Source organism: Balaenoptera acutorostrata, chromosome 12 (genome assembly GCF_949987535.1).
Source record: "Balaenoptera acutorostrata chromosome 12, mBalAcu1.1, whole genome shotgun sequence".
In the NCBI taxonomy this organism is placed as follows: Eukaryota; Metazoa; Chordata; class Mammalia; order Artiodactyla; family Balaenopteridae; genus Balaenoptera; species Balaenoptera acutorostrata.
This window is the reverse complement of record NC_080075.1, coordinates 32930627-32956941: the sequence shown is the minus strand read 5'-3', so window position 1 is coordinate 32956941 and position 26315 is coordinate 32930627. Positions and strand designations below refer to the sequence as shown.

The 26315-nt window shown below is 52.7% G+C and overlaps 1 protein-coding gene across 1 annotated transcript; it reads left to right on the top strand.

The window, feature by feature from the left end:
• The first annotated feature begins 388 nt into the window (after positions 1–388).
• Positions 389–25110, top strand: ATP6V1B1 (ATPase H+ transporting V1 subunit B1). Its single transcript, XM_007175560.2, has 14 exons — positions 389–560; positions 7417–7472; positions 16827–16925; positions 17135–17228; positions 17817–17894; positions 18750–18889; positions 19818–19919; positions 20479–20576; positions 21554–21677; positions 21824–21974; positions 22214–22296; positions 23142–23246; positions 23443–23572; positions 23663–25110. Exons 1-14 carry the CDS (start codon positions 443–445, stop codon positions 23824–23826), a joined length of 1542 nt encoding a protein of 513 aa, XP_007175622.2. The 5' UTR covers positions 389–442; the 3' UTR covers positions 23827–25110.
• The last annotated feature ends 1205 nt before the right edge of the window (positions 25111–26315 follow it).

The window sequence follows — 26315 nt, the reverse complement described above, 5'->3', positions numbered from 1 at the left end:
GGGTGAGGGCAGGTTGGGAGGATAGTGAGAAGACCTGAGGAGATGGCAGCCTGCCGGAAGCGGGGTGTGGGAGGGAGCCCAGGAGGAGATGTGAGGGGCATGGGGCTGTCGGAGCACCTGAGGTTCCGGGGGAAGTGCTGAGTTCACACCGGCTGCAGGGCCGGGGCGGGAATGGAGGAACAGACAGAGGTGGGAAAAGCCTGTTTTACCCCTCTGCCCCTCCCCCAGCCTCCCACTCCCTGGTGGCCTAGGACACCTCCCAGATCTGGAAGAGCTCAGAGCCAAAGCGCCAGGTTTCCGTGTTTACAGTCAACCCCGGGGGAGGAGAGGAGGGTGGAAGGGAGGGGTGGCCGCATGGGGAGGCCGGCCGGCTCTCTCCAGCTCCAGCTGGGCCAGAAGTATTGGAGGCTCAGGCACTCAGCTCCCAGCCCTCCACCTCACCATGGCCGCAAAGGTAGACAGTAGCCCCGGGGGGGTCCCCAGCAGTGGCTCCAACCTGGGTGCCACCCGAGAGCACATGCAGGCGGTCACCCGAAACTACATCACCCACCCCCGTGTCAGTGAGTATGACCCCCAGTGGGTGAGGTCGGGTGGGCTGCTGGGTCTCCAGGTCCTCCTTCTTAGCCTCAGGGAAAGCGGAGGACCCGAGACCTGGCGAGACCTAAGGGGCTTTCGGTCCTGCGGAGTGATGCGGGTGGGGGAATGGGGGTCCCCAGCCCAGGGTACCCCAGAAGAAAGGGCAGGGGAGTAGCTGCAGGAACCTTCCTGTCGACAGTGATCTTGCACTGAGACCCCAAGTCCACAGAGAGCTCCTAACTGCCCCCAAGAGTGTGTGTGTGTGTGCACTCTTGTGTGATTATGTGTGTTTGGGGTGTGTGCATGTGTACACCAGAATACTCAGTGTCAGTATAATCAAGTTTCCCTGGGGGATGTATGTGGCAACGCAGAGTGCGTGTGCATTCTCAGGATGGGGAACAAGTGACACCGTGTGTGTCATGTCATGTGTGCATTCTGGGGGAGGGTGCCTGGGTGTGGAACCAGGGGAAGGCGTGTGCCTGGGTGGGCGTGTGCTCCCACCTTCACTTGGGTGATGACATATGTGTGTGAATATGTATGTGACAGCTTGAGCGTGTGTGTGATCAGAAAGGAAATGTGTGAGACTGTGTGTGCATGCTTGTACACTCAGGGTGGAGGGTGTGTGTGTGCAAGCATGTGTGCTCACGGGGAGAACATGGATGAGTGTGTGGTCAGATGATGTCACATGTCCGTGTGAGCAGCTAGGAGAAGGGCTCATGCCTGGCATCCAGGGGTAGGGGTGTGGGGACCACGGGCGCTGGAGTGGACCCTTGTGGGCTTCCGAGGGGGCATCGGGGGCGTCTGTGGGTGTGGCTCGAGTGCCCGTCCTGCAGGGGTGGGCCGAGTCTGGGTGTCTGGGACAGAAAACCCGGGAAGTCCCCAGGACCAAAGTCCCCAGGACCAAGCACCCCTGCTTCGGCCATCTTTCCTTGTCCAAGGTCACATTCCCTGGTGTGGCGAATTCTTGAATTCTCAGACAGCCCCGTTCACTGGAGTAAACCGGCCTGGCCGGCACCGGCTAAGCAGAGCCAGAGGCTCCTAAGAGGGTGTGTATGGGGAGAAGCTGGCCTAGCACGGCCGCCCCTCCCTCTGCAGCCAGCCAGCCCCACCGGGCCAGGGGGAGTGTCCGGAGAGGCAGCTGAGAGCCGGGTGTGCGGCGGGGCCCACACCACGGAGAGCAGAGCGGGAGCAGAACGGCCAGGCCCAGGGCTCGGGGCAGCAGCGCCCCGGCTGGGCGGGCCACCACCTGAGGCCCGAGGCAGGCACCGAGGGGTGTGGAACACTCCAGCTAAGGAGGAACTGAGAGCGAGTGGGGTCGGATTTATCAAGAAGGCCCCGCGGGCCCGGGAAGGACGAAGGTCCAGATCCTCCCCGACTGCAAAGCCGGGGTCACCAAGACCCAGAAATATGCAGTGACCGTGCCCCCCCGGGGTCCAGAGCCCCAGCCCGGAGACCTGAGTAGAGTCGGCTGACCTTTGTCCAGGCCCGGTGACGGCCACCCCCGCAGGCTCCTCCCCCATCTTCCCCTCCCCCTGTGAGAAAGGGAGAGCCGCCTGGGTGCTGAGTGGGGGGTGGGGTCTGAGGTCTGGACCTACGGCTCGGCTTTCCTCCTCCCTGGAATGTGCCCTCCCAGGGTGCAACCTTACCCGGGATCCCCTCCCAGCCGGCCTCTTATTTATAGTCCACAAGCCCTGGCACTGGGGCCAACGCCCAGGAGGTTTGACCCCGGCTGCAAGCAGCAACAGCAGTGTCCCCCCGTTGGCACCATGAGGCTCCCAGCCAGGCAACTGTGTTCACACCCAACAGCCCACCCAGAGTCACGGGTCAGCGCGAGGTGAGCCCCTCGCCCAGTGCCCACGTTAAAGATGTTATTGTGAAGACAGAGGCCACTCCTGTGCTTTCGCTGCACCCCAGTGTCCTCACAGGTCCACCCAGGGGCCGGGGCCGGCCGGCACCCCCCGCCCGAGGGAGGCTGGATTCCTCAGCGTGCTTCTGCACCTGCGGCTTTCTCCAACACCCCCCTTCCTCCTCGGGGGCCTGGGCAGGTGGACTCCTGTGGCCCTCTCTGCCCTCCTCCCCCACCAGGGGACTCTAAGTACTTCCAGGCAGGAGAACTTTGTGTAGAGGCAGAAGGAGTCTAGGAGGAGAGCTGGGGGACCAGAGGGCCAGGGGATGGGGCAGCTGACTCCCAGCCCCAGAGCTCGCTTGGCCATGGGCATGGGTCCAGGGGAAGACTTCCTGGAGGAGGAGGTGGACTAAACAGGCCTGAGGCATTAAAGGTGATTTCTCTGCAGTGGCTGAAGGAGGGAATAAGGCAGAAGGGGGGCTGGGTAGAATCAGGATGGGGAGGGACCCCAGCAGTATCCCCCCTGGGAAGGAAGGGCCCCCTTTGCCTTCCTCAGAGCTGGAGTTTTTCTCCACGGAGAGGAGGCGGCAGGAGCTCTATCTGGTTGTGTGGGGCAGAAGGGGTTGGGTGAGGGGTCGGGGCGCCCCGCAGGAGCAGAGGTTAGGACGGACGGGCTGGCGGTCTGGCTGGAGGGCTGGAGCCTGGTCCGATGGCCCAGGGCCCTGAGTGCCAAACCGCTGGCTGCCTTGGTTTCCTCAACCGAAAGGCAAGGGAGGTGGCACGGAGAGCGTTCTACCGTCAGGGTCTCGGGCCGATTCTAAGAACCCTCCGCCCCTGCCCTCCCTCCCCTAATCCCTCCAGCGGGGATCTGGGAGGAGGTGCAGGGCCTGCTGCCCCGGGCCTGCCCACCCCCCGGCCTCACGCATGGACGCCCGCCTCAGCCGGCTCCCAGGACGCTGCAGGTGTGGCTGGGCCGGCCCTAATTAGCGGAGCCCCGCTGAGCTTTTGCCGGGGAAGGCGGTGGGGAGGTGGGAGCAGGAGGGGCCCGCAGCCCGAAGAGCAACCCGAAGTGTCAGCTAGGACAATGGAGAGGGGGTGGGCAGAGCAGCTGGAGGGAGTGTCTGCAATGTGTCCGTGCCCCTCAGGGGTCTTCTCGTCCAGCCCTTGCCTCCAGCACCACCTCCGGGGTCAGGGACGTGCCCCGGCCTGGGGTAGGGCCATAGTCTCGAGTGCCACAGGCCACTGTCCTGACTTGCGGTGGGCCCTAGGAGAAATCCGCCGACGTCCTGGGCCTCAGTTTGCCACTCCGTGCGCTGGACACCATCAGAGTTGGGGGTGGGTGCAGACAAAAGGCCTGGCTTCCAGTCAAGGACACCTTTGTTGCTCAGCCATCACCTTGGCTGTGTCCAAACCAGACAGCCTCTCCGAAAAGATATTGTCTAGTCCTGCAGAGGAGACACCCTGGTCTGAAGGGAGAGACACAATCTGTCTCCAGTAACGGACAAGCTGGAGAGCAGGGCACCCACTTGGGTGCCCGCTGTGGGACTTCAGAGGGGAAAGGACCCAGCGAGCTGCCGTAGTTAGTCAAGGGCGAGGCCTCGGTCAAAGGAAGGCAATAGCCAGAGACTGAACCGAAATGGCCACGTAAGTGGATTATCTGCGATGAAAGGTCCAGGCTGTGGAGCGATGTATTCACCCAGCAACTAGAGCCAAGAACCGTGTCCGCGGGAATCCTGGGAAGGCAGCTTATGGATGAGGCTGGTGTGATGAGATGGGGACTTAGAGACCTCATGCTGCGTAGAACTGAGAAGTGCCGAGCACCCAGCTCTGCTGCAGGCAAGCACTTTGCCTGGGCTCCCCGCAGACCAGCCCCTCCTTGGGAGCTGGAGGGCCCCCCCACATCCAGATCGCTCCCCTCTTTGTGCCCGTGACCTTCACCGCTCCTCCCCTTTGCAGGTAGAGTTGTTGGGTGTCAAGGTTAATGCATTTCACTTGGCAGAAGCTGTGAAATGGGGGGAGCCAGCTGTGAAGAGCCCTTCCCCTCCAGCACCCCCATTTCCTTACCCGGCCCACCCACTCTGTGTCTTTCTTCTGGCTGGTCTTGGTATTTTCTCCACAGGGCCAGGAAAATGCCAGCTCTTCCCTAGGGCTATTGAAAACGCGGGTCTCCCTGCCCCGTGCTCCTTCCCCTGTTCTCACAACCCTCCACCCTCCCTCTGCTGGGCTCCCTGGCTCCTCTCTACTTCACACTGTCCTAGTAACCCAGAGTGTTTGATCAAAATGCCCCCTGGGCAGGAAGGGCTGTTTGGTGATTTTCTTGGTGGGCAGGTTGATGCCCTGGCCTCTGCCCTCACCCTGCGGAGGCTGGGGTCTTCCTGTGCCTACAACCCCTTTAGCCTGTGTATTCGCTTTCTCATCCCTTCCATTCTACCTTCACAGGGGTGGCAGGAGCCAGAGTAGGTGACAGGATCCTCATTTGGTTTGGGGATGGGAAGGTGTGTGTGTATATGTAGGGGGAACACATAGGTCCTGATGTGGGAAATACGGGAATGGGCTGGTGGGACAAGGTGACGCCTTCCATAATTCATCCAACAAATATTTACTGTCTATCATAGGCCCACACTCTTCTAAGAGGTGGAATCCAGCAGTGAACACTACAGACACTCCCGCCCTCACGTGTCTTGGAACTGATGTGTCCTCTTGCACAAGGGAAGTGAGCCTGTGCACGCCAGACACGCTGCCCTTCTTTCTGTTCCCCAAAGGCCCCGCGTTCTTTCTCTGGGCCCCTGGGCCTCCTTATCTCTGCCAGATGTACCCTTTGTCCAGCTGTCTGGGGGCGGCCTGGATGACCCCACTTGACCTTGGAGCCTCAGCTCAGATGGCCCTTCCTGCAAGGCGCCTCCTCCATGAGCTCCAAGCCTGGTGTTCAAGCCCATTCCCGCCCACCCTGCTCTTTCCCTTCAGAGCAGTTGGCAATTATTTCATCTTTATCCCCTTTTAAATTGTAGGCTCCATGTTTTATTTGCCTCCTTTATTTGCCTCGCCCAGTATTGCGAAGGCATCTGAGAGGCAGGCTTGAAGATAGGACGGGAGGAGGGAGGAGGGAGGAGGGAGGAGGGAAGCAGAGCTTGGAGGGCAGGAGTGAGATGTCAAGAGCCAGGTCCCAGCCTTGAGGTCTCAGCATCCAATGGTATGAAAATAGGCTGAGGAGTAGCCAGAGAGGTGGGGGGGGGGGGAGGGGCAGGGCAGGGCCTCCAGGGACCTGCAGGAGAGAGTGCATCCAGGCCCTGGTCCCTTCCAGGGGCAAAGCCAGACTGGAAGGTGAGGTGTGGGTGGCAGGTGGAGGGAGAGGGCAGTGGAGCCGGGCTGTGATCGTCGCTGGACAAGGATTGGGGTGGAGGGCGTGATTTTAAGATGGAAAGTACCAGAACTTGCTTGATGAGAAGGCCACAGAGAGAAGGAGCGCTGGCCCATCACCCCAGTGCTCAGCCTTCTCTGGGGCCTGGTTCCCAGTGCCAGGGAGGGGCTGGCTTAGATGGAAGGTGGGACACCACCTCCGTGGGAAAAGGACAAGAGAGTGGCTCAGGTGCACGTGGGGGCTGGTAGTATGAGGGCAGGAAGGCAGGGGAAGTGCCCCAGCTCTGGGCCCAAGTCCAAGAAGAACTTAGCTTTCTTGAGTTTTCCTAATAGTCCTTAAGCTCCGGAGAACATAGAAAACATCTGTGCAAGGATCACCTTGCCCAGTCGGTCTTCCTAGACTAAGTCCCCAGAAAAGGAACTTCGATCTGACAAAAATAAGGGGTTGACCACTGAGCCCCGCTTAGGTTCACCTGGCGAGAGCAGCTGGGCAGCAGGCGTGCTGAAACCATGAGGGCGGGTGGGAGCCCATGTGGTCTGATAGGAAGCAAGAGGGGGGCCCCGCCCCTGTTCTGCCACAAGGGTCTGTGTCCCTGGGCGGGCTTTCCAGCCCTCTGAGCCCCATTCTCCTGGCCTGTTGAGGGGAGGGCTGGACCGCTCTCCTGTCGGAGGCCCTTGCAGCCTGGGAGTGACCCAGCGACCTCACAGACACCCCTGACCATCCTGCCCTGCCAGGTTCCTTCACCCCAGTTGTCCCTTTGGCACTTCAAGAGGGCCCTGGGGAAGGGCTACCATGTCCCAGGGTCATGGGTGATGGAAGGACCCAGGGTCCCTCAGCTAGCGCCTCACAGAACCAAAGTAAGCTTCCTGTCTGCCAGTCTGTGCTTCTCCTACTGGGGTCCCCGGCACTGGAGCTGGGAAGTATTTCCTGACGTCTAACCCAATCCCTCCCTGTAAGCCGAGCTCACATCCCCATCTGTGGCTCTGTCCAGCCATCAGGACGGGGGCAATCTGCTTCACCCTCCTTTGTGGCTCTGCTCTCTCCCCGCTCCCACAGGCGCCCAGTGAGGCCGGCCTCGTGGCAGAGCAGGGCCCTGGCTGACTTTTCTCACTGATGCCTGCACCCCCAACACACACACACACACACACACACACACAGAGTGCCCAGTCAGTGTGGGGTGATGGAGAGAAGTGTGGTCCTGCTGAGGGGCAGGGAGGGCAGCTCTCATCACATCTCTAGCTTTTGGAAAATGCTGTGGGTCAGAGAGGAGGGTGTAGTGGGTAAGTGGGGGCCGAGGCCAGACGGGAAGTAGCCTCAGAGATGAGAAAGGCCTCTGATGGCTGGGGGGTGGGAGGGGAGGACTCAAAGGGCCTCTGCCCTTGCCCTGGCCCTCCCCCAGCCTCCTGCAGGTGTCCGAGGCAGCGGGGGCCCTGCCGGCAGGGGCATGACCCTTACAGCAATGGTGGCTGGCCCTGTCACAGCTAATGACCCTGACGGCCCGGGCTCCAGAGAGGGGAGGGGGTGGTGCTTAGAGGGAGGGAAGGTGGAGGATGCTTGTGTGTGTGTGTGTGTGTGTGTCTCTCTGTCTGTCCGGGTGTCGGTGTGAGACCCTCACCCACCCCCACCCCTCCCCCAGCCTACAGGACCGTGTGCAGCGTCAATGGGCCCCTGGTGGTGCTGGACCAGGTCAAGGTAAGACCTCTGTCTCTTCCCAGGCACCACGGCCAAATCCCAGAGCTCCCGGCCCCTATACTGATCTCTTCTAAATTGCCCTGCCCCTCGGTGACCCCCATGCTCCCACCCCCTTCTTCCTGACCCCCAGACACCCACCTCCACATTCTCCCTCCCTGGCCACCCGAGGTTTTCTTTTCCCGCCTTTTCTGTGGGTCGCGCTGTGGGCCTTAAGAGACCTGCTCCTACCAGCAATGAACAGGGGTATTGCAGCTATTGTGCCTCTTTCTTCACCAGTAGAATGGCTGTGTCTAACTTCCCCGGAAGGCAGGACTCTGCCACCTGCCTTTCACGGGTCTTCTTTTAAAAGGAAGAGGAGGAGGCGGCAGGCAGATGGATACCAGCTAACTCTCCAGAGCTTGAGGTTTTCAAAGGTCTTTGGACTGTCTCAGCCCGGGAGCCGGCAGCTTGAGTGGGAAGTGAGGCGGGCCTCACGTTGGAGGTGGGGTGCGGACGACTTGGTGTCCTCGGGGAACCATAGGACCATGGCAGACACTGTCAGTATTCTGAGTCCCGGGGTTGGGGATTCTCGAGGCGTCAAGAGCTCTGCAAAGCTACCCGATCACTCTGCTTCCCCCCCCAACCAGTTCTACCCCTGTCTCCCACCCCACGCCACCCAACCCCAAACTGGAAATCTGAGTGCCACATTGATTCCTCCCTTCCTGGCCCATGTTCTGTCGGCAGTCTCCCACCCACCACACCCTTATCATGGCCATGGCCTCTGGGGCCCCAGCCTGGCGCCCTCCCATCCTCTACCCTGCAGCCATGCAGCCCTGAGCCCTTCCCTCTGCTGCTCCAAACTCACTAGTTCTCCCCATGGCTTCACCTTACAGGCCCTCTGTCCTATAAGGGTCCTGCATACCTCTCCACATCTCATCACTCTCCCTTCCGCACTTAGAAACCCACACTGTCTCTGTGTGAAGCTGCCGTTTGATGTCTCTGGGCCTTTGCACATACTCTGCCTTCTCCACTACCTCTCCCCCCCCCCACCCCCCCACCCCCGTCCCTTCTTCTGACTCCCCTTCTCCTGGAAGCAGTGAGCCTGACCCTGCTCTCGGCTTTGTGTACTGTCTTGCTGGCAACATCCATCGAGGCATTTGGTCACCACCTGGCCACATGTCTTCTCCCTGCCCCTCCCCACCCACCACAATGTGCCCTCCTATTGGACTTGGATGGTGTCTATAAATCCCAAGCTCCCAGAGCCCCACATTGCAGTTTTACTGAACACCTAGCCCATAATGGGGGCTCAGTTTGTTCAAAGGAAAGGTGAGTGAATGAATGAATGAATGAGAGCATGAATAAGTATGGGCCTGTCAAAATCTGAGCCAACTATATTAAAGAGATCAGACCCACTCATTTCTGGAAAACAGATTCCAAGGTCATGGAGACCTCACAGTTGGGCCCATTAGTGTCAGGGACGCCCTGGGAAGAAGTGTGGCGGAGCTGGTCTGCACGTGCGCACTGGAACCAGACCATGTGATTCAGGCTTCTTGAACTTTAATCCCAGATCCATCCCACCCTTTCTATTAACTACCTGTCAATTCTAGATCAACAGCATCAGCACCACCGGGGAACTTGTTAGAAATACAGATTCTTGGTCTCTACCGGAGGCTGACAGAATCAGAAACTCTGAGGGCCCAGAAGTTTGTTTTCACAGCCCTCCGGGTGATCTGATGCTCCCTGAAGTCTGAGAACCATCTGTCTAGGACTGTAAATCCCGGTTTCCTCATCCATTAAATGACAATAGGGGACTTCCTTGGTGGTCCAGTGGTTAAGACTCTGCATTTCCACTGCAGGGGGCATGGGTTTGATCCCTGGTTGGGGAACTAATATCCCGTATGCCCTGCAGCAAGGCCAAAAAAAAAAAAAAAAATGACAATAGGATTGTTGTGAGGATCAAATCAGATAAATGTATTGTTATTATTCCTCCTTGAGAACAGCTAGCGAGAGCCCTGCCTGGATGAGGAAATGCTAATATGCCTGATTAAATAAACAGCTGGTGAATCTCATGCCCCTTTGCCCACCTCTGCCACACTCCCTGTCAGTCTATATAGGACTCTGTATGGAGAGTCAGTACCTATGCAGACATCCATTTTCCAGCTGTAAGGTGGGGCTGGACTACGAAACTGGAGATAGATTCCCAGGCTATGGTTCTGTGAGTATTGGACACATCGGTAACTCGTGTAGAACGGAGTAACTGGGTGATGGAGACACCCAGAAAATCCTGGGCTTGCAGAGGGAAAGATAGGAATCAGAATTTGACAGTCTCATAAGTGCAGGAGATGAAGGCACCTTTATGCACCCTTCTCCACTCTCCCACACTCCTTGTTCCAGAGTTGCTTGGGCAAAAATGCCACAATTCTGTCTCTATAGCGCCACCTTCTGCCCGAATTGAATCACACAGGCAACAACGCTTTCTGCTTCCATCCTTCTCAAATGGAAAAAAATTGGGGGGAAGAATTTTGCATAGATCCAAAGTTCTTAGACAGGTAATCAGGGCCTTGAAATTGTATGAAAACCTCTTAAGGTAGCAGCCTGGGTTGAGGCCCAATAATGTGCATTCCTGACAAGCTCCCGGTGGCCAATGCGGCTGGGAGGGTTGGATCACCCTCAGAACCGCTGTTCTAGAGGATCTTCCGCCTGCTATATTCTGTGATTCAAACCGGCCCTTGTTTGAGATTCACATTACCCACCAGTCTTGGTTCCAAATGTCTGTGGCTGCTCCCAAACTCTTCAGGGAAAAAGCTTTCAAAATTGTGTGCATCAGCTCCAAAAACAATTTCCAAAGAGGAGTTCCCAAACTGCCCTGGACCTTGTCAGGGGGAGAAGCCTTGGAAGCAGCAAGCCCTGTCCAAGTCCTGCCAGGCTTGCTAAGGACTTCCCAGGCTCCTGAGTGGATGCGACAGCACCCCTGTGCCTGACCCCTGGCTGGTTGGGAACTCGGTTGAATCTCCAGCAGAGGAGGTGGGCTACACTGAACAATCCACACTCCCTGCAATTCTCTTAGTAACCAACAATGAGAGCTGAGAGAATCAGGTCTGCGGCTGGGAAACGGGGTATAAATAAAAGCTCACTGCTGCACATTGGAATTCTCCCGCTGCACACACTGCTCTAAGTGGCTAAACCCACCCTTCCCACCAGACAAGTAACTGGCTTTCTCTTCCTAAAGGATTCCAGACAACACCCTCCATGCTTGGGCGCCATGGTTCTGAGAGTTCTTCCTCCTGTCTGGCTGTAACCTCTCTGCTGTTTAGAGTTCATTTTCTGTGATGTTTCATCTTTCAGGGACACACAGTGTGCCACCTCTTCTCCCCTCTCCATCACCCACACAAACCCACATACCAACGATGGCTTTTTTTTTTAAGGTAATAGAGAATTTTAAAAATATATTTATTTTGACTGTGCCGGGTCTTAGTTGAGGCATGCGGGATCTTTAGTTGCGGCACGCATGTGGGATCTAGTTCCTAGAGCGTGGAGTCTTACCCACTGGACCACCAGGGAAGTTCCCAAAGGATAGATTTTTATCAGCCTGCTGCCTGTTTTTCATTGGGCCCACTGCCTAATTGCTTTGGGGCCCGCTCAGGCCGGTGTTCCGTCCAGCATTTTTCCTCCTGAGGTTAGCAGCCCCCCATCTGCGTCCCAGACAATGAGGCCAGTGGCCATTTCAGAGAGAGAGAGACACAGGCCCACAGAGAGCGGAAGAGGGGTTGGAGCCAGGACCTGTATTTAACTTGTTTCCCGGGGCCTCGCAGCCCTTGCTCTTGGGCTCCCTCTTGTGGTTGTGAAGCCAAAGGCTGTCTGGCATCAGCCCCTCTGCAGACCTCAGCACTCCTCTTGGGGCGAACCCCTTCCCCCAGTGACCCCATTCAGCGGGGCCTGACAGTGGTTTAGGAGGGAACAAGATGGCCTTCCTGGCATCCTCTTCACAGGACAAGGAGGGGCCCAAGCCAGAGCTTCTCTCAGTGACTATCAGAGCTGGGAATCCTCTTGTCTCAGGTTCAACCTCCGGTCTCAGGGAGCCCTGGGGGGAGGACTCCACCTTGCTCACACCCCTTTGGGGAATTGAGCCATCCACCCCTCTTCCCTGGCCCTGAAGGTTACTGGTTTGTGGACAGCAGGGGATATAATGATGGTGACAACGACGTCACTGTACTTGAACATCTTCCCCTACCCCCCTTTGTTTTTTGGCCGCACTGCGCAGCTTGCCGGATCTTAGTTCCCCGCCAGGCATGGAACCCCGGCCCCCTGCAGAGAAAGCGCGGAGTCTTAGCCCCTGGACCGCCAGGGAATTCCCCCCCATTTTTTTTTTTTTTTACATTTTAATTACACGCACATACAAAACACGCTTTTTGTAACTAGTGAAATAAAAGACACAAAGTTAACTATTTGCCCCTAACCTCTTTATTCCCAACCTCTTGTGATAACCAATGTAAATATCGTGCTGTATATGGGCAAATATAAGCAAGTTAGATGTTTACGTTGGTGTTAGTCTCTTAAAATGTATCGAGTATTTCTTCCATGTCAGTAGATACACATTTTACTCATTCTTTTTGATAGCGACTATGGTTTGGACATAACCGTGGTATGGATGTACCGTGATGTATTCCATTTTTGATAGACAATCAGCATGTTTCCAGGTTTTGCTATTACAAATAGTATAGCAATATATATCCCTTTTATACTGGTGCCCTTATTGCTACAGGATAGATTCCCCCAAAATGAAATTGCTGGTTCAAAGTGTATATTTATTTTTTAATAGATACTGACAATTTGGAGCAAAATTGCTTGCCCAGCAAGGTTGTGGTAATTCATATTCCAACCAGCCATGCATGAGAGGACCCACTTCCCAGCATCCTTGCCAGCACTGAATATGTGCTCTCCAGTAATTTTGCCTAATGGTTAAGACTAGTCCTATCTTGCTTTTTTTTGCATTTCCCTGATGACTAGTGGAGTTGAGTATCTTTTTATCTGTTGAGATCTCACTTCCTCCTCTGTGACCGTTTCCTACACATTGAGTTGTACGTTTTGCTTTCTTTATTGTTCACCTTTGTTTATGGTATGCCATACAGAAATTTCAAATATTTATATTATCAAAGATTTCTATTTCTTTGTTTATGGCTTCTAGATTTCTTATCTTGCTTAAAGATGTCTCTCTTATCCAGCTTTTAACTGGATTATTCCATAAAAAAGGAAAGAAGAAAAGCTCTTCTGGTATTTTGTTTGTTTTAGTTTTATATTTAAATTTTTATATGCCTGGAATGCGTTTGTGTTTATGATAGGGATAGATACCCAGTGTATTAGCACCATTTGTACAGTAAATTCTTTTACCCTATGAACTTATATGCCACATTTGTTCTCTAATAGTCTCCTAAAATCTGGGATCTGTTTCTGGACTCTAGTCTTCCAACATCTCCGTTCATCTGCCTCACGCCAATACTGATCACTTGACCTCAGCAGCTTTAGAGCACGTTTTAATATCTGACAAGGCAAGCCCTCCACCCCTGATCTTTTCCATAACTGTTTTTGGATATTCTCAGACATTTACATGAATTTTAAGATCATTTTATCAAGTTCCAGGAGAAACAATCCATTGGGAAAGCATTGAATTTATACTTTGAAAAGGATTTATATTTTTATGATAGTAAGTCATTCTGTCTTGGAAAACACTATTGCTCTCCATTTGCTCAGGGCTTGTTTTCTGTCCATTAGTAAGATTTTATTATTTTCTTGTACCTTTCTTGTTAAATTTATTTCCAGATATTTTATGGGTTTTGGCCCTATTGTGGATGAAATATTTTTCTCCATTTCCTCTTCCGTTTACTGCTGGAATAGAAAAAAAAAGAGATTGTTTCTTTTTCACTTTTTGCATAAGTTTTGTTTAATGATACGTTTTAATATTCTGTGATTCTTTTGGGGGGAACACTCTTCTTAGTTGAAGTATAGTTGATTTACAATATTGTGTTAGTTTCAGGTATACAGCAAAGTGATTCAGTTTTTTATATATATATATTTTTTTAATGAGAAGCTTTTTAAAAAAATAAATTTATTTATTTTTGGCTGCATTGGGTCTTCATTGCTGCATGCGGGCTTTCTTTAGTTGCGGTAAGCGGGGGCTACTCTTTGTGGTGGTGCGCGGTCTTCTCATTGTGGTGGCTTCTCTTGTTGCGGAGCACGGGCTCTAGGCGTGCGGGCTTCAGTAGTTGTGGCACGTGGGCTCAGTAGTTGTGGCTCATGGGCTCTAGAGTGCAGGCTCAGTAGTTGTGGCGCACGGGCTTAGTTGCTCCGCGGCATGTGGGATCTTCCTGGACCAGGGTTCGAACCAGTGTCCCCTGCACTGGCAGGAGGATTCTTAAGTGCTGCGCCACCAGGGAAGCCCTATATATATATATATTTTCAGATTATGAGATAAATTAGGAGTGTGGGATTAACAGGTACAAGCTACTTAAATAAAATAGATAAGCAACAAAGATTTACTCTATAACACAGGGAACTATACTCAATATCTTATAATAACATAATGGAAAATAATCTGAGATTGATTTTTATGTATTTATCTTGTATACAGCCAAATTCTCTTATTAATCCTGGGTGGGGCTGTTTTTGTTTTTAACTAGATTCTCTTAGGGTTTTTTAGATATACAATATCATCTGCAAATAAAGGGAATCATGTCTCTTTTTCCACTGGCATACTTTAATTTGACTTTTTATTGAAACAATTTCAAATTTATAAAAAGTTGCAAAAATAAAAATAGTACAAGGAATATCCATCTACCCATTTGTTCTATCATTGCTCTTAGTGTATATGCATGTGTGTGTGTGTGTGTGTGTGTGCTTAATTTTTTTTTTTTTTTAGATATTTTGAGGGTAAGTTATGCCCAAAACTCTAGTGTGTATTTCCGAAGAATAAGGATATTCTCTTACACAACCACAGTAGTTATCAACTTTAGAAATTTACACTGATACTTTAATCTACAGTCTATATTCCAATTTGTAAGCTGACCTAATAAAGTCTTTTATAGCATTTTTCTCCCTCCAGTATAGGATCCAGTCTAGGGCCTGGTATCACATTTAATCATCATGTCTGTTTAGCCTGGAATATTTCCACAGCCTTTATTTATTTTTTTAAGTTTTAGTTTTTTATTTTTATTTTTTATTTTTATGGCTGTGTTGGGTCTTCATTTCTGTGCGAGGGCTTTCTCTAGTTGCGGCAAGCGGGGACCGCTCTTCATCGCGGTGCGCAGGCCTCTCACTATCGCGGCCTCTCTTGTTGCGGAGCACAGGCTCCAGACGTGCAGATTCAGTAGCTGCGGCTCACGGGCCCAGTTGCTCCGCGGCCTGTGGGATCCTCCCAGACCAGGGCTCGAACCCGTGTCCCCTGCATTGGCAGGCAGATTCTCAACCACTGCGCCACCAGGGAAGCCCCTGATTGGTTTTTAAAATTGAGTTATAATGTGTATACCATAAACTTCACTCTTTTCAAGTGTATAGTTCAGTGGGTTTTAGTCTATACACAGAGTTGTGCAACCATCACCTCACCACTACTTGATTCCAGAACATTTTCATCACCTCAGAAAGAAACCCTGAACCCGTTAGTTGTCACCCCCAATCCTCCCTCCTCCAGTCCCCAGCAACCACTAATCTTTTTGTTTTGTGGATTTGACCAGTCTGGACATTTCATATCAGTGGAATTATATACTTTGTGGCCTGTTGTGTCTGGCTTCTTTCACTTAGCATGATGTTTTCAAGGTTCATCCATGTTGTATTATGGATCAGTACTTCGTCCCTTTTTTTTTTTTAATTTCTTTATTTTTGGCTGCGTTGCACGCAGGCTTTCTCTAGTCCTGGCAAGTGGGGGCTACTCTTCCTTGCGGTGCTCGGGCTTCTCATTTCTCATTGCGGTGGCTTCTCTTGTCATGGAGCATGGGCTCTAGGCGCGCAGGCTTCAGTAGTTGCAGCACACGGGCTCAGTAGTTGTGGTGCACGGGCTTAGTTGCTCTGCGGCATGTGGGATCTTCCTGGACCAGGGCTCAAACCCGTGTCCCCTGCATTGGCAGGCGGATTCTTAACCACTCTGCCACCAGGGAAGTCCCCTTCATCCCTTTTTAAAGCTGACATATTCCACTGCCTGGATATCCCACCTTTTGTTTATCCATTTGTCAGTTTGTGGACATTTGGGTTATTTTCACTTTTTGCCTATAATGAATAATGCTGCTATCAGCCTTCATATGCAAGTTTTTATGTGGACATGTGTTTCCATTTCTCTTGGGTATACACCTGGGAGTGGAATTGCTGGGTCATATTGTAACTCTATATTTAACCTTTTGAGAAACCACCGGACTATTTTCCAAAGTGACCACACAATTTTACATTCACATCATCAGTGTCTGAACGTTCCAGTTTCTCCACAACCTTAACACTTGTTATTATCTGTCTTTTTTATTATGGCCATATTAATGAGTGTGAAGTGCTGTCTCATTGTGTGATTTTGTGTTTCTTTAGTGACTAATTAGTTGAGCATCTGTGTGCTTATTGGGCACGTGTCTATCTTCATTTAGATCCTTTGCCATTTTTAAAATAGGGTATTTGCCTTTTTATTGTTGAGTTGTAAGATTTCTTTATATATTCCACATGTCGGCCTGATGCTTTCTACACTGATAAGAATGAATACTTCACTTGATCTTAGCCAAAAGCAAAGTGATTGCCTGATTCTTTTTATTCCTGAAGCCTGTGAGGACTACATGTGAATTGATCCCAGCCCCACGGCTAGGGAAAGATTGCCACTGGTAGATGGGGACACCTGGGAGCTGAGGAGAGAACTTTGCCAGTGTGTTCACCATTAGTCCACAGGGGCAGAAACAACCGTGCTGTCAGGAGACCTAAACAGCCATAATAGCTACTACATTTTATTGAGCTGTTGTAAGGTCCCGGCACCAGTTAATGACTTTCCATATATTTCCTCCCCACAGCAGCCTTATGAAACAGGTGTTAGTATTATTCTCATTTTAAAGATGAGGAAAGTAAGGCTCAGAGACATTAAGTAACTTCCACAAGGTCACACAGCTTCTAAGTGTCAGAGCTTCAATTCTAACCCTGGTCTTCCAACTCTAAAGTCGGTGCTCCTACCCACCCAGGTATACTGCCTCCCAAACAGAATTCAAACTTTCCACTTACCAGTCCCTGAAGTTCATTTCCAAGAGTATCTGGGCACAAGATGGGAGAAAGGAGCTTGAGACTGGGTCAAGGAAGTCTGGGGAGGAGACAGGGACTTCACCTCTGGTCTCACTGACACTCTGGGCTGCTCTCCCCTCCTGCCAGTTTGCCCAGTATGCTGAGATCGTCAACTTCACCCTCCCCAATGGGACTCAGAGGAGCGGGCAAGTGCTTGAGGTGGCTGGGACCAAGGCGATTGTTCAGGTAAGTGGTGTCAATAAGATGTTGGCTGGTTGAATAAATGAATGAATCCACAAAGTTTCCACACTATCTTATAAACTCCAAAGACAGAAAATGTTCTATTTCCCCTGAGAGAGCTTTGCCCAGAGCTGGACACAAAGGGAGCCTAGAATGCGAGGCCCCGTTCTCCCCAGCAAACCGCTTATTAGACTGACTAACCTCTTACCCTGTAGGTGTTTGAAGGGACCTCTGGGATCGATGCCCAGAAGACCACCTGCGAATTCACAGGGGACATCCTACGGACTCCAGTGTCGGAGGACATGCTGGGTGAGGGGTAGGGATGGGCAGGGTGAGGGCGTCCCTCTGTCCGGCCAGCCCAGCTTCCCTGACCAAGTGCTTACCTAGCAGATCATACTGTCATTGCCTCTTTACCTAGTCTGCCTCCCCTGGGAGCCCTTTAAGGTCAGAGGTTGTGCCTTGTCTTTGACCCCCAACCCCAGCTCAGGGCCTGACATACAGCAGGTGTTCAATACATGAGGCAGGCAGCTTCAATAAATTAGAGGCAGAGGAGGTAACCATCTATTTGGGGTCAAGCTGAAACGAACTGCACATCCCCTAATTTTCTCCCAAGGTCTGCCATACCTGGCCCTCCTCCTTCCAGCCCTAAAACTCCCCATTAGAGTCATTTTCCTGGGCCAAGGCCTTGCCTGTAAAGGTTTCCAGGAGAGGAGGGAAGACCGCCAAGGAGGCAGTCACTGTAGCCAGCTCCCTGGGGGTAACCAAGGGCTGAAGGGAGGGGGACATGGGGCAATTGGGACGCGAGGGCTGGGTGAGAGCTGGTGGTGTGGAGGGTGAGCAGCCGTGAGACCCAGGGCTGTGCCTGAGCGTCACCCATCCCCTCTCACCCACTCCCAGGCCGGGTTTTCAATGGCTCTGGCAAACCCATCGACAAGGGGCCAGTGGTCATGGCAGAGGACTTCCTGGATATCAATGGTAAGTGACCGGAGGCTCGGGACGGCTCTCGGGACCCAGCCCCCAACTACCTTCCCCACTCCAATCACTGCCTCTGTCACCTCGCCCCTTGGAAATTCTGCCCCAGATAAAGGCCAGGGCCGTTGCCCAGGGCTCACCCCCAGGACTGGTCATACTAACAGGCAGGTCAGGTGAGATACGAGAGCAGCAAAGGCACCTCTGTCTGGGGCGAGCTGCATTTCATGTCCCATTCCTATAAAATGCTATCATCGTTGTGCAAAGTTCCCCAGGTGCCCAAGACCCTCAATCTCCTGCCTTCCGGCATCCACCTGCCTGCCACTTCTAATGTGCCTGGGGGGCACCGTCCAAGGGAGCACTGGACTGTGGCTATTTAAATACAAACTAATTCAAATGAAATAAAAGTTCATTTCAAAACCACATCGCGGGGCTTCCCTGGTGGCGCAGTGGTTAAGAACCCGCCTGCCAATGCAGGGGACACAGGTTCGAGCCCTGGTCCGGGAAGATCCCACATGCCGCGGAGCAACTAAGCCCGCGAGCCACAACTACTGAGCCCGCATGCCTAGAGCCCGTGCTCCGCGACAAGAGAAACCACCGCAAGGAGAAGCCCCCTCGCAGTAAGGAAGACCCAACACAGCCAAAAATAAAATAAATTAATTAAAAAAAAAAAAGCCCACATTGTGCATGCTCAATAGCCACATGTGGCCAGGGCTACGTTTTGGGCAGCGCAGTTAGAGCACATTTCCATCACGGAAGAAAATTCTGTTAAACAGTGCTGCTCCGGAGTCTGGGGCAGGGGTGGGGGAGGGCGGGCAAGGCCTGGACCCTTGAGCAGGGTCCATGGTCACCGTCTCCCAGGCCAGCCCATCAACCCCCACGACCGCATCTACCCGGAGGAGATGATTCAGACAGGCATCTCGCCCATCGACGTCATGAACAGCATTGCCCGTGGCCAGAAGATCCCCATCTTCTCAGCAGCTGGGCTCCCCCACAATGAGGTGAGGACGTCGAGGGGCCTGTGGGCACGACCAAGGGGAAGGGACGGAGCAGAGGCAGGGGCTGGTGGGCCAGCGAGGAAGGCCTCCTGGGCCGAGCAGGCTGGGGTCACCGGCAGCTGTCTCCTGGCAGCTCAGGGACTCAGGGCCCCCAGACAGATCGCCAAGCCTCCATCCTGAGTGAGTGGGGCTCGCACTGGCTCACGAGAGAGCCCACGGGTAGCCTCAGTGTTGAATGTCCTGCGCAGCTGAGCCCACGGCTCTACCACTGGTCCTTGCAATGGTCTTTACTTGCCTGCACTGAGCGAACCCCACCTCAGACCAGCCCCACGGCCGTCTGAAGCCTCCCTGTGCAGGTTTCCTGCCTTACCCCCTCTACCCAGAGTGGACAGCCCATTTCTTCCCAGAGCAGCTGGTGTGACAAGGTTTCTAGATGCTCCCCCCCCCGACCACCCCCACTCCTCTACTCCCGGATGCGCCCCGGCTCACCCTCGAAACGCTCAGAGGGATTAGACGGCGTAAGCGTCCCTGCCTTCCCCCCACACACACTCATCCTGGATCTGGACATGGCGACTGGAAGCTCCACACGCTGCAGACCTGGGGCAAACCCCAGAGATACCCCTAGCAGGCTGGGGGGCAGAGGGGACTCTGAAGGGCCAGTTGCCCCTAACCCGTGGTAGGCAGTTGCTCTCTGGAACTGTTTTTCCGCCCTCCTCCTCATGACAGGCACCCTGGGTCCTCAGGTGCCACAGAATAAGGCAGCCCTCCCCTGAGAGCGGCTGTAGGACCCGGGGCAGCCCTTCCACCTTGCTGACCTTGGGTCCCTCCCACCGAAGGCCTTGGCGGGAGGATGGGCTGGGAATTACCCTGTCCATGCTCCTCAGTGGGCTGGCTCGAGTTCTGGTTCTGATGTCCTTCCTCCCGTCCCCAGATCGCCGCCCAGATCTGCCGCCAGGCTGGGCTGGTGAAGAAGTCCAAGGCCGTGCTGGACTATCACGATGACAACTTTGCCATCGTCTTTGCAGCCATGGGGGTAAGAGGGGCTGGGCCAATTGGCAAGTTCTGGAAGCTATGGGCGGGCAGCCTTGGCCCCTGGCACACCCAGTCTTATGGGGGAGGCATTATCCTTCTTCTTGAGAAGCTGTCAAAGTCGGAGCCTGTCTGGTAGGAGAGGCAAGAGCGTGACTGGAGGAGCGGGCAGTGTGTGCCCCACAGAAGCCCAGAGGCCACAGCAGCTATGAGATGAGCCCAGGACAGCTGGGGGAGGAGGGAATTTAGGGAGACAAGACAGCTTCAGAAAGGGGATCCCAGGGGCCCTTAGAGGGCCCAAGGCAGAGACGGGGAGTTTAGCAGGGAAGCAGCGGGTAGGGTGAGGGGCAGGGGTGGCACTGAGCAGAGCTGAGCCTGAAGTCTGAACCTCTCTCTGGGGATCTGATGAGATCCTATCCCGGACTGGGCAGCAAACCCAGCCCCTGCCCTCTCAAGCCCCAGGTTCACCCCAGTGACCGTTAGCAGGTCAGTCAATAGGCTTTACTGAGAAGAGAGGGAAGGAGCCTGGGCCCCGCCTCCAGCCCTCCCTGCTGTGTGTCCAGGTGAACATGGAGACAGCCAGGTTCTTCAAGTCCGACTTCGAGCAGAACGGTACCATGGGCAATGTGTGCCTCTTCCTGAACTTGGCCAACGACCCCACGTGAGCCATCCCCTGGCACCCATACTGCCCTTAGGCAGCAGGCCCTGTCCCCTTCCAAGACCCAGAGTACCAGATCTCAGGCATCCCAGAACTACAGCCATGGGCCAGAGCTGGGAGAACAACCCCTCATTGTGGAGATGGGGACACCGAGGCTGGGGAAGAGGTAGGGACAGCACACGGAGAGACAGGGAGCCGGGCCACAGCCCGCCTGCCACCTGCCGCCCCTCCGCCCTGCCCACAACCTGCATCCAGCCGCCATCCCAAGTCAGGGCTCCTCCTCCGAGGCTCACTTCCACAAGGTCACCACTAAAGAGATATTTCCCTAAAGCATTCGCTTAGAAAAACTGCTATTTTAAAAGTTGAGAAAATCTGAGTTTAAATCTGTAGGTTAGGTGATGAAAAAAAAAAATCTAATAAACTGTCCTGGGAACTGAAGGTACTCAGAAGGAACTCAAACCAGGTAGCAGAGCTCAGGGGGCCCAGATGACATCACCAGAGAAAAGTGCCACAGGCACAGAGCCCGGGGACTGAGGGTGCCCCCAGTGGAAGGGGCTGCCAGGTCAGGCCAGCCTCTGACCCATGCCCAGCAAGGAATAGTGAGAGGAACAGTAAGGAAAGAACCCCGAGGACACAGAGTGTGTGAGCACTCCAGCTGACCAAGCTCGGGTGCCCTGGGGGACGAGGGACACTGTCCTCCTCATCAGTCACTCCTGGCCCTGCCTGTCCCTCTCTCACCCGGCTCCCTGCCCGTCCCAGCCTCTGTGCTCATTCCTACCTTGAATAGCAGGACGTGATCGAGGGCCCACTCCCAGGAACCATGGCCTGGATCTGGGGGCTGGGGCCTGGGGCTCATCTTACCCAGTCCTCTGCTGCTGTGCACTGTACCAGCTTCCCAGTTCACCACCCACTCAGCACTGGGGCCAAATGGAGCACAGGCCTGGGCCTCCAGGCTCTCTAAACATTGGCCGTACCTGCAGGATCGAGAGGATCATCACCCCGCGCCTGGCACTGACCACGGCTGAATTCCTTGCCTACCAGTGTGAGAAGCACGTGCTGGTCATACTGACGGACATGAGTTCCTACGCAGAGGCTTTGCGGGAGGTGAGGGGGCTGTAGTCACTTTGCCCAGAGCTGACCCACACAGGCCTGTCCCCACCCCTTTCCTCATGGTCACTGAGCCCCCCACTCCCCTTCCTTGTGTCAGCCTCTTGCCCCCTTTCTTACCCCAAGGCCCACAAATATTGCAGGTCTCAGCTGCCAGAGAGGAGGTGCCCGGGCGCCGAGGCTTCCCCGGGTACATGTACACAGACCTGGCCACCATCTACGAGCGGGCAGGCCGCGTGGAGGGCCGGGGTGGATCCATCACTCAGATCCCCATCCTCACCATGCCCAATGACGGTGAGCCGCCTCCCTGCCCACTACCCTCTGCAGCCCTCCTGCCCTCCCATCCTACCCAGACACTTAAAGGACCCATGCTTCTTTATATAGATGTGCAGTAGCTCTGTTCCTCCATCAGGGTAGACACTGTCCCTTCCTTGCCTCCCTCGATCACCCACTCCCGTGAGGGAATAGAACCTACATGGCCCTGAGTGGGTGGAGACCTGGATCTACACTGACACCAGTGCCTTTCCTTGCAGACATCACCCACCCGATTCCAGACCTGACAGGCTTCATCACAGAGGGACAGATCTACGTGGACAGACAGCTTCATAACAGACAGGTACTGTCCCCTCCTTACCCACTTCCTGCTCTCTCCACCATCTCCAAGGACACTGACTAATAACTAGTGTCCCACCACCCCCTGTACTTCATCTCCCTGTGAATGAGGAGGGGCCAGACAAGGCTAACACCTAACAGGAGATAATCCCCAGGAAGACTGTTTGGTTCCCAGACAGAAGACAAGTCTGGGTGGAATCCAGCCTACCTGGATGTGGGGCCTTGAGAAAATCATTTCATCTCTCTGATCCTAGGTTTCCTCATCTATAAAATGGGAATGATAATATATATCACACAGTTGCATTGTGGAGAATAAAATAAGTTGGCCCACAGAAAGCATCTAGCAGCTCGTAGATACAAAATAAATATCATTTCTCTTTCCTTTCTAGTAATTTGCTTTGGTGAACAAAAACAATAGGTAACTGACACAAGTAGGTGGTGAATAATGTACCAAAGGGTTAGTAAATGTGTCTGTCCCATCTTAGGCCACCCCCTTACTCTTTCCTCTTTGTTTGGCAGCTTTTCTTTGCAACTATGAACTGTTAAGTTTCTACCTGGCTTTTGTCCAAATAATCAGAAGTTTTGAAATAGCGAGACTTTCATGAACTAATGTCATGTCATCTCCCCCCTCCACTCTCCTGTCTAGGTGCGCACATGTAGACACCTGTATACCCAAGCCCTAGAATTTGTGGGCGATAGAGGAGGGCGGGGTGTGACCAGCCGACCTCTCTGTGGGATGAATAAGGACCAGTCTCCTGAGAACCACAGGGGGTGGGAAGACAAGTAGAGGTGGGAAAGAAGGGAAAGTTTGGACCCTGCCTTCTGACACGCCTTCTTCGCCCCGCCCAGATCTACCCCCCCATCAACGTCCTCCCTTCCCTGTCGCGGCTGATGAAGTCCGCCATTGGGGAGGGCATGACGAGAAAGGACCATGGAGATGTCTCCAACCAGCTGGTAAGGAGAGAGCCCAAGGGCTGGTGGGGAAGATAGTTTCAGAAGCTGGAGGTTGGAGCCCTAGCTGGACCACGAACTTTTCTCCTGGAAGAAAAAAATTCCTCCCCTTTTGGGGTCCCCGCACAGTCACATGGGGGAACATGGGACTCCTGCGGTAAGCCTGCCGTGACCGCTAACCCCCTCACCCCTTCACCAGTATGCCTGCTACGCCGTCGGGAAGGACGTGCAAGCCATGAAGGCAGTGGTGGGGGAGGAGGCGCTCACTTCCGAGGACCTGCTCTACCTGGAATTCCTGCAGAAATTTGAGAAGAACTTCATCAACCAGGGTGAGGCGCGTTGGGGGCGTTCAGGCAGCAACCCCCTTAGTCCGACACCCACACACGCACACACCCTTAACACTCCTGCTCTGTCCCTAGGTCCCTACGAGAAACGCTCGGTGTTCGAGTCTTTGGACCTGGGGTGGAAGCTGTTGCGCATCTTCCCCAAGGAGATGCTGAAGCGCATCCCGCAGAACATTATCGATGAGTTCTACTCCCGCGAGGGGGCGCCGCCGGACCCCGAGCCCGACACGGCGCTTTAGCCCCGCGGGAAGCCTGGCCCCGGAGCCAGGTCCTGGCACCGCCCTCGCCGGGCGCCCGATCTACACGCCCCGCCCCATCGTCTTGGTCCTCACACCTTAACCCATCGCTCCGTGCCCACCCTCAGTCCCCCACAGGTTATGGGGGGGCTCCTACGCTCCAGTCCTCTCCCTGGATTCCCCGACATGGGAAACAGAAGGTGGTTAAGCCTATATTCTCTGTCTTGTTCTGATAGGAGCATTTGTATTTTAAAAGTACCACCGCCCTCTCCCAAGAATTTATCTCATGTAAATACAAGATTGGCAAAACACTGATAATTGTTGGAGCTGCGGGGGTACATGAGGTTCATTAAACTATTCTCTCCACCTAAAAAAAAAAAAAAGAAAAGGCTACATTAGTGTCTTAACAGGTGACAACAGAATTCTTCTTAGGGAGGTATTTATCTTTGTTAAAAAATATCTTGATAAATTTCTTGGGTGGAATGTGAGCTCATGGGCCATAGAAAGGACAATCTCAAGGCCACAAAAGATGTGTCTGATTCTAAACAGCTCTGCCTAAGAGATGCTAGGAAGGAATTTGGTTTGCTCCAGACGGGGAGGGGAGTTGCTGGGGAGATGGCCTGAGGAACAGTGGGGGCAGTGTGCAAAGGCTGAGGAAAGGCCCCCCAGTTAAGAAATGGGCGAAGAGCATCCTAAAAACCAGGATACCTGATGTTCCTTTGAAAGCTGCCTGCTCTTCTGTAATGCCATCCCTTCCTGTCTCCTCTGCCCCACCTACAATGAAGTCATGAATGCTTCCTAAGAGGTAGGGCAGGTTGGGAAGATAGAACTTCAGCAAAAGGCTGAGTTCCATTTCTGGGTCAATGTGTTATGGGACCAGGCCAGAATTCTTGGATCAAGAGCTGACACCAAAGGAGGCCTTGAGAATAAAATTCCCATCCCCAAGACAATTTACAGCCATTTTAGGGAAAGCTTTTGGGTGTCCACAGGACATAGGGTTGTTTTTACTTAATAACAGCTTTATTGAGATGTGATTCACGTACCATACAGTTTACCTATTTATAATTGTACAATTCAACAACTTTTAGTATATTCACAGAGTTGTGCAATCATCACCACAATCAATTTTAGAACATTTTCATTACCTTAAAAAGAAACCCTGTACCCCAAGTTATCACTCCTCAAACCACTCTTCCGCCCCCTCCCCAGCCCAAGACAATCATTAACCTTTCTATCTCTGTAACTTTGCCTACGCTGGTCAACTCATATAAATGGAATCATACAATATGTGGTCTTTTGTGTCTGGCTTCTTTCATTTAGTGCAATATTTTAAAGGTTCATCCATGTTGTAGCCTGTGTCAGTACTTCATTCCTTTTTATTGCTAAATAATATTTCACAGTATGGATACACCTTTTATCTATTCATCAGTATAGGGACATGTGGTTGAAGCAACTTTTCAGTCATAAATAATGCTGCTAAGTACAATCATGTACAAGTTTTTGTGTGGATGTATGTTTTTATTTCTATTGCGTACATGCCTAGGAGTGAAATAACTGGGTGTCAGATGGTGACTCCCTGTTTAACCATTTGTGGAACTGCCAGACGGCAAAGCTACTTCCAAAAGTGGCTGCACCACGTTACGTTCCCCAACAATGCAAGAGGGTTCCAATTTCTCTACATCCTCAAGCACACTTATCTTTTTTCCCCCTTTTTTAAATTGAAGTATGATTAACTTCCAATATTATATTAGCTTCAAGTGTACAACCTAGTGACTCGATATTTTTATACATTACAAAATGATCATCACAAAAGTCTGATTACTGTCTGTCACCATACAAAGTTGTTACAATATTATTGACTATATTTCCTATGTTGTACATTACATTCCCGTGACTTATTTATTGTATCTGGAAGTTTGTACCTTTTTATCTCCCTGACCTATTTCACTCATCTTCCCCTACTCCCCTCCGGCAACCACCAGTTTGCTTTCTGTATCTATGAGTCTGTTTCTGTTTTCTTGTGGGTTTTTTTTTAGATTTCATATATAAGTGAAATCATACAGTGTTTGTCTTTCTCTGTCTGACATTTCACTTAGCATAATACCTTCTAGATCCATCCATGTTGTTGCAAATGGCAAGATTTCTTTCTTTTTATAGCTGAGTAATATTCCATTGTGTATATACATATATATGTATATACCACATCATCTTGATCCATTCATCCATCAATGGACACTTAGTTTGCTTCCATATCTTGGCAACTGTAAATAATCCTGCAGTGAACATAAGGGTTCATGTATCTTTTTGAATTAGTATTATTGTTTTCTTCAGAGAAATACCCAGATGCGGAATTGTTGGATCATATGGTAGTTCTATTTTTAATGTCCTGAGGAATCTCTGTACTGTTTTCCATAATGACTGCACCAATTTACATTCCCACCAACAGCACACGAGGGTTCCTTTTTCTCCACATCCTTGCCAATTCTTGTTAT

Coding starts and splice junctions, on each gene's coding strand:
- ATP6V1B1 (XM_007175560.2), top strand. CDS start 443: ATGGCCGCAAAGGTAGACAGTAGCCCCGGGGGGGTCCCCAGCAGTGGC. Junction 21,975..22,213: donor CCTCACCATGCCCAATGACG/GTGAGCCGCCTC, acceptor CTTTCCTTGCAG/ACATCACCCACCCGATTCCA. Junction 23,247..23,442: donor GAGATGTCTCCAACCAGCTG/GTAAGGAGAGAG, acceptor CCCCTTCACCAG/TATGCCTGCTACGCCGTCGG.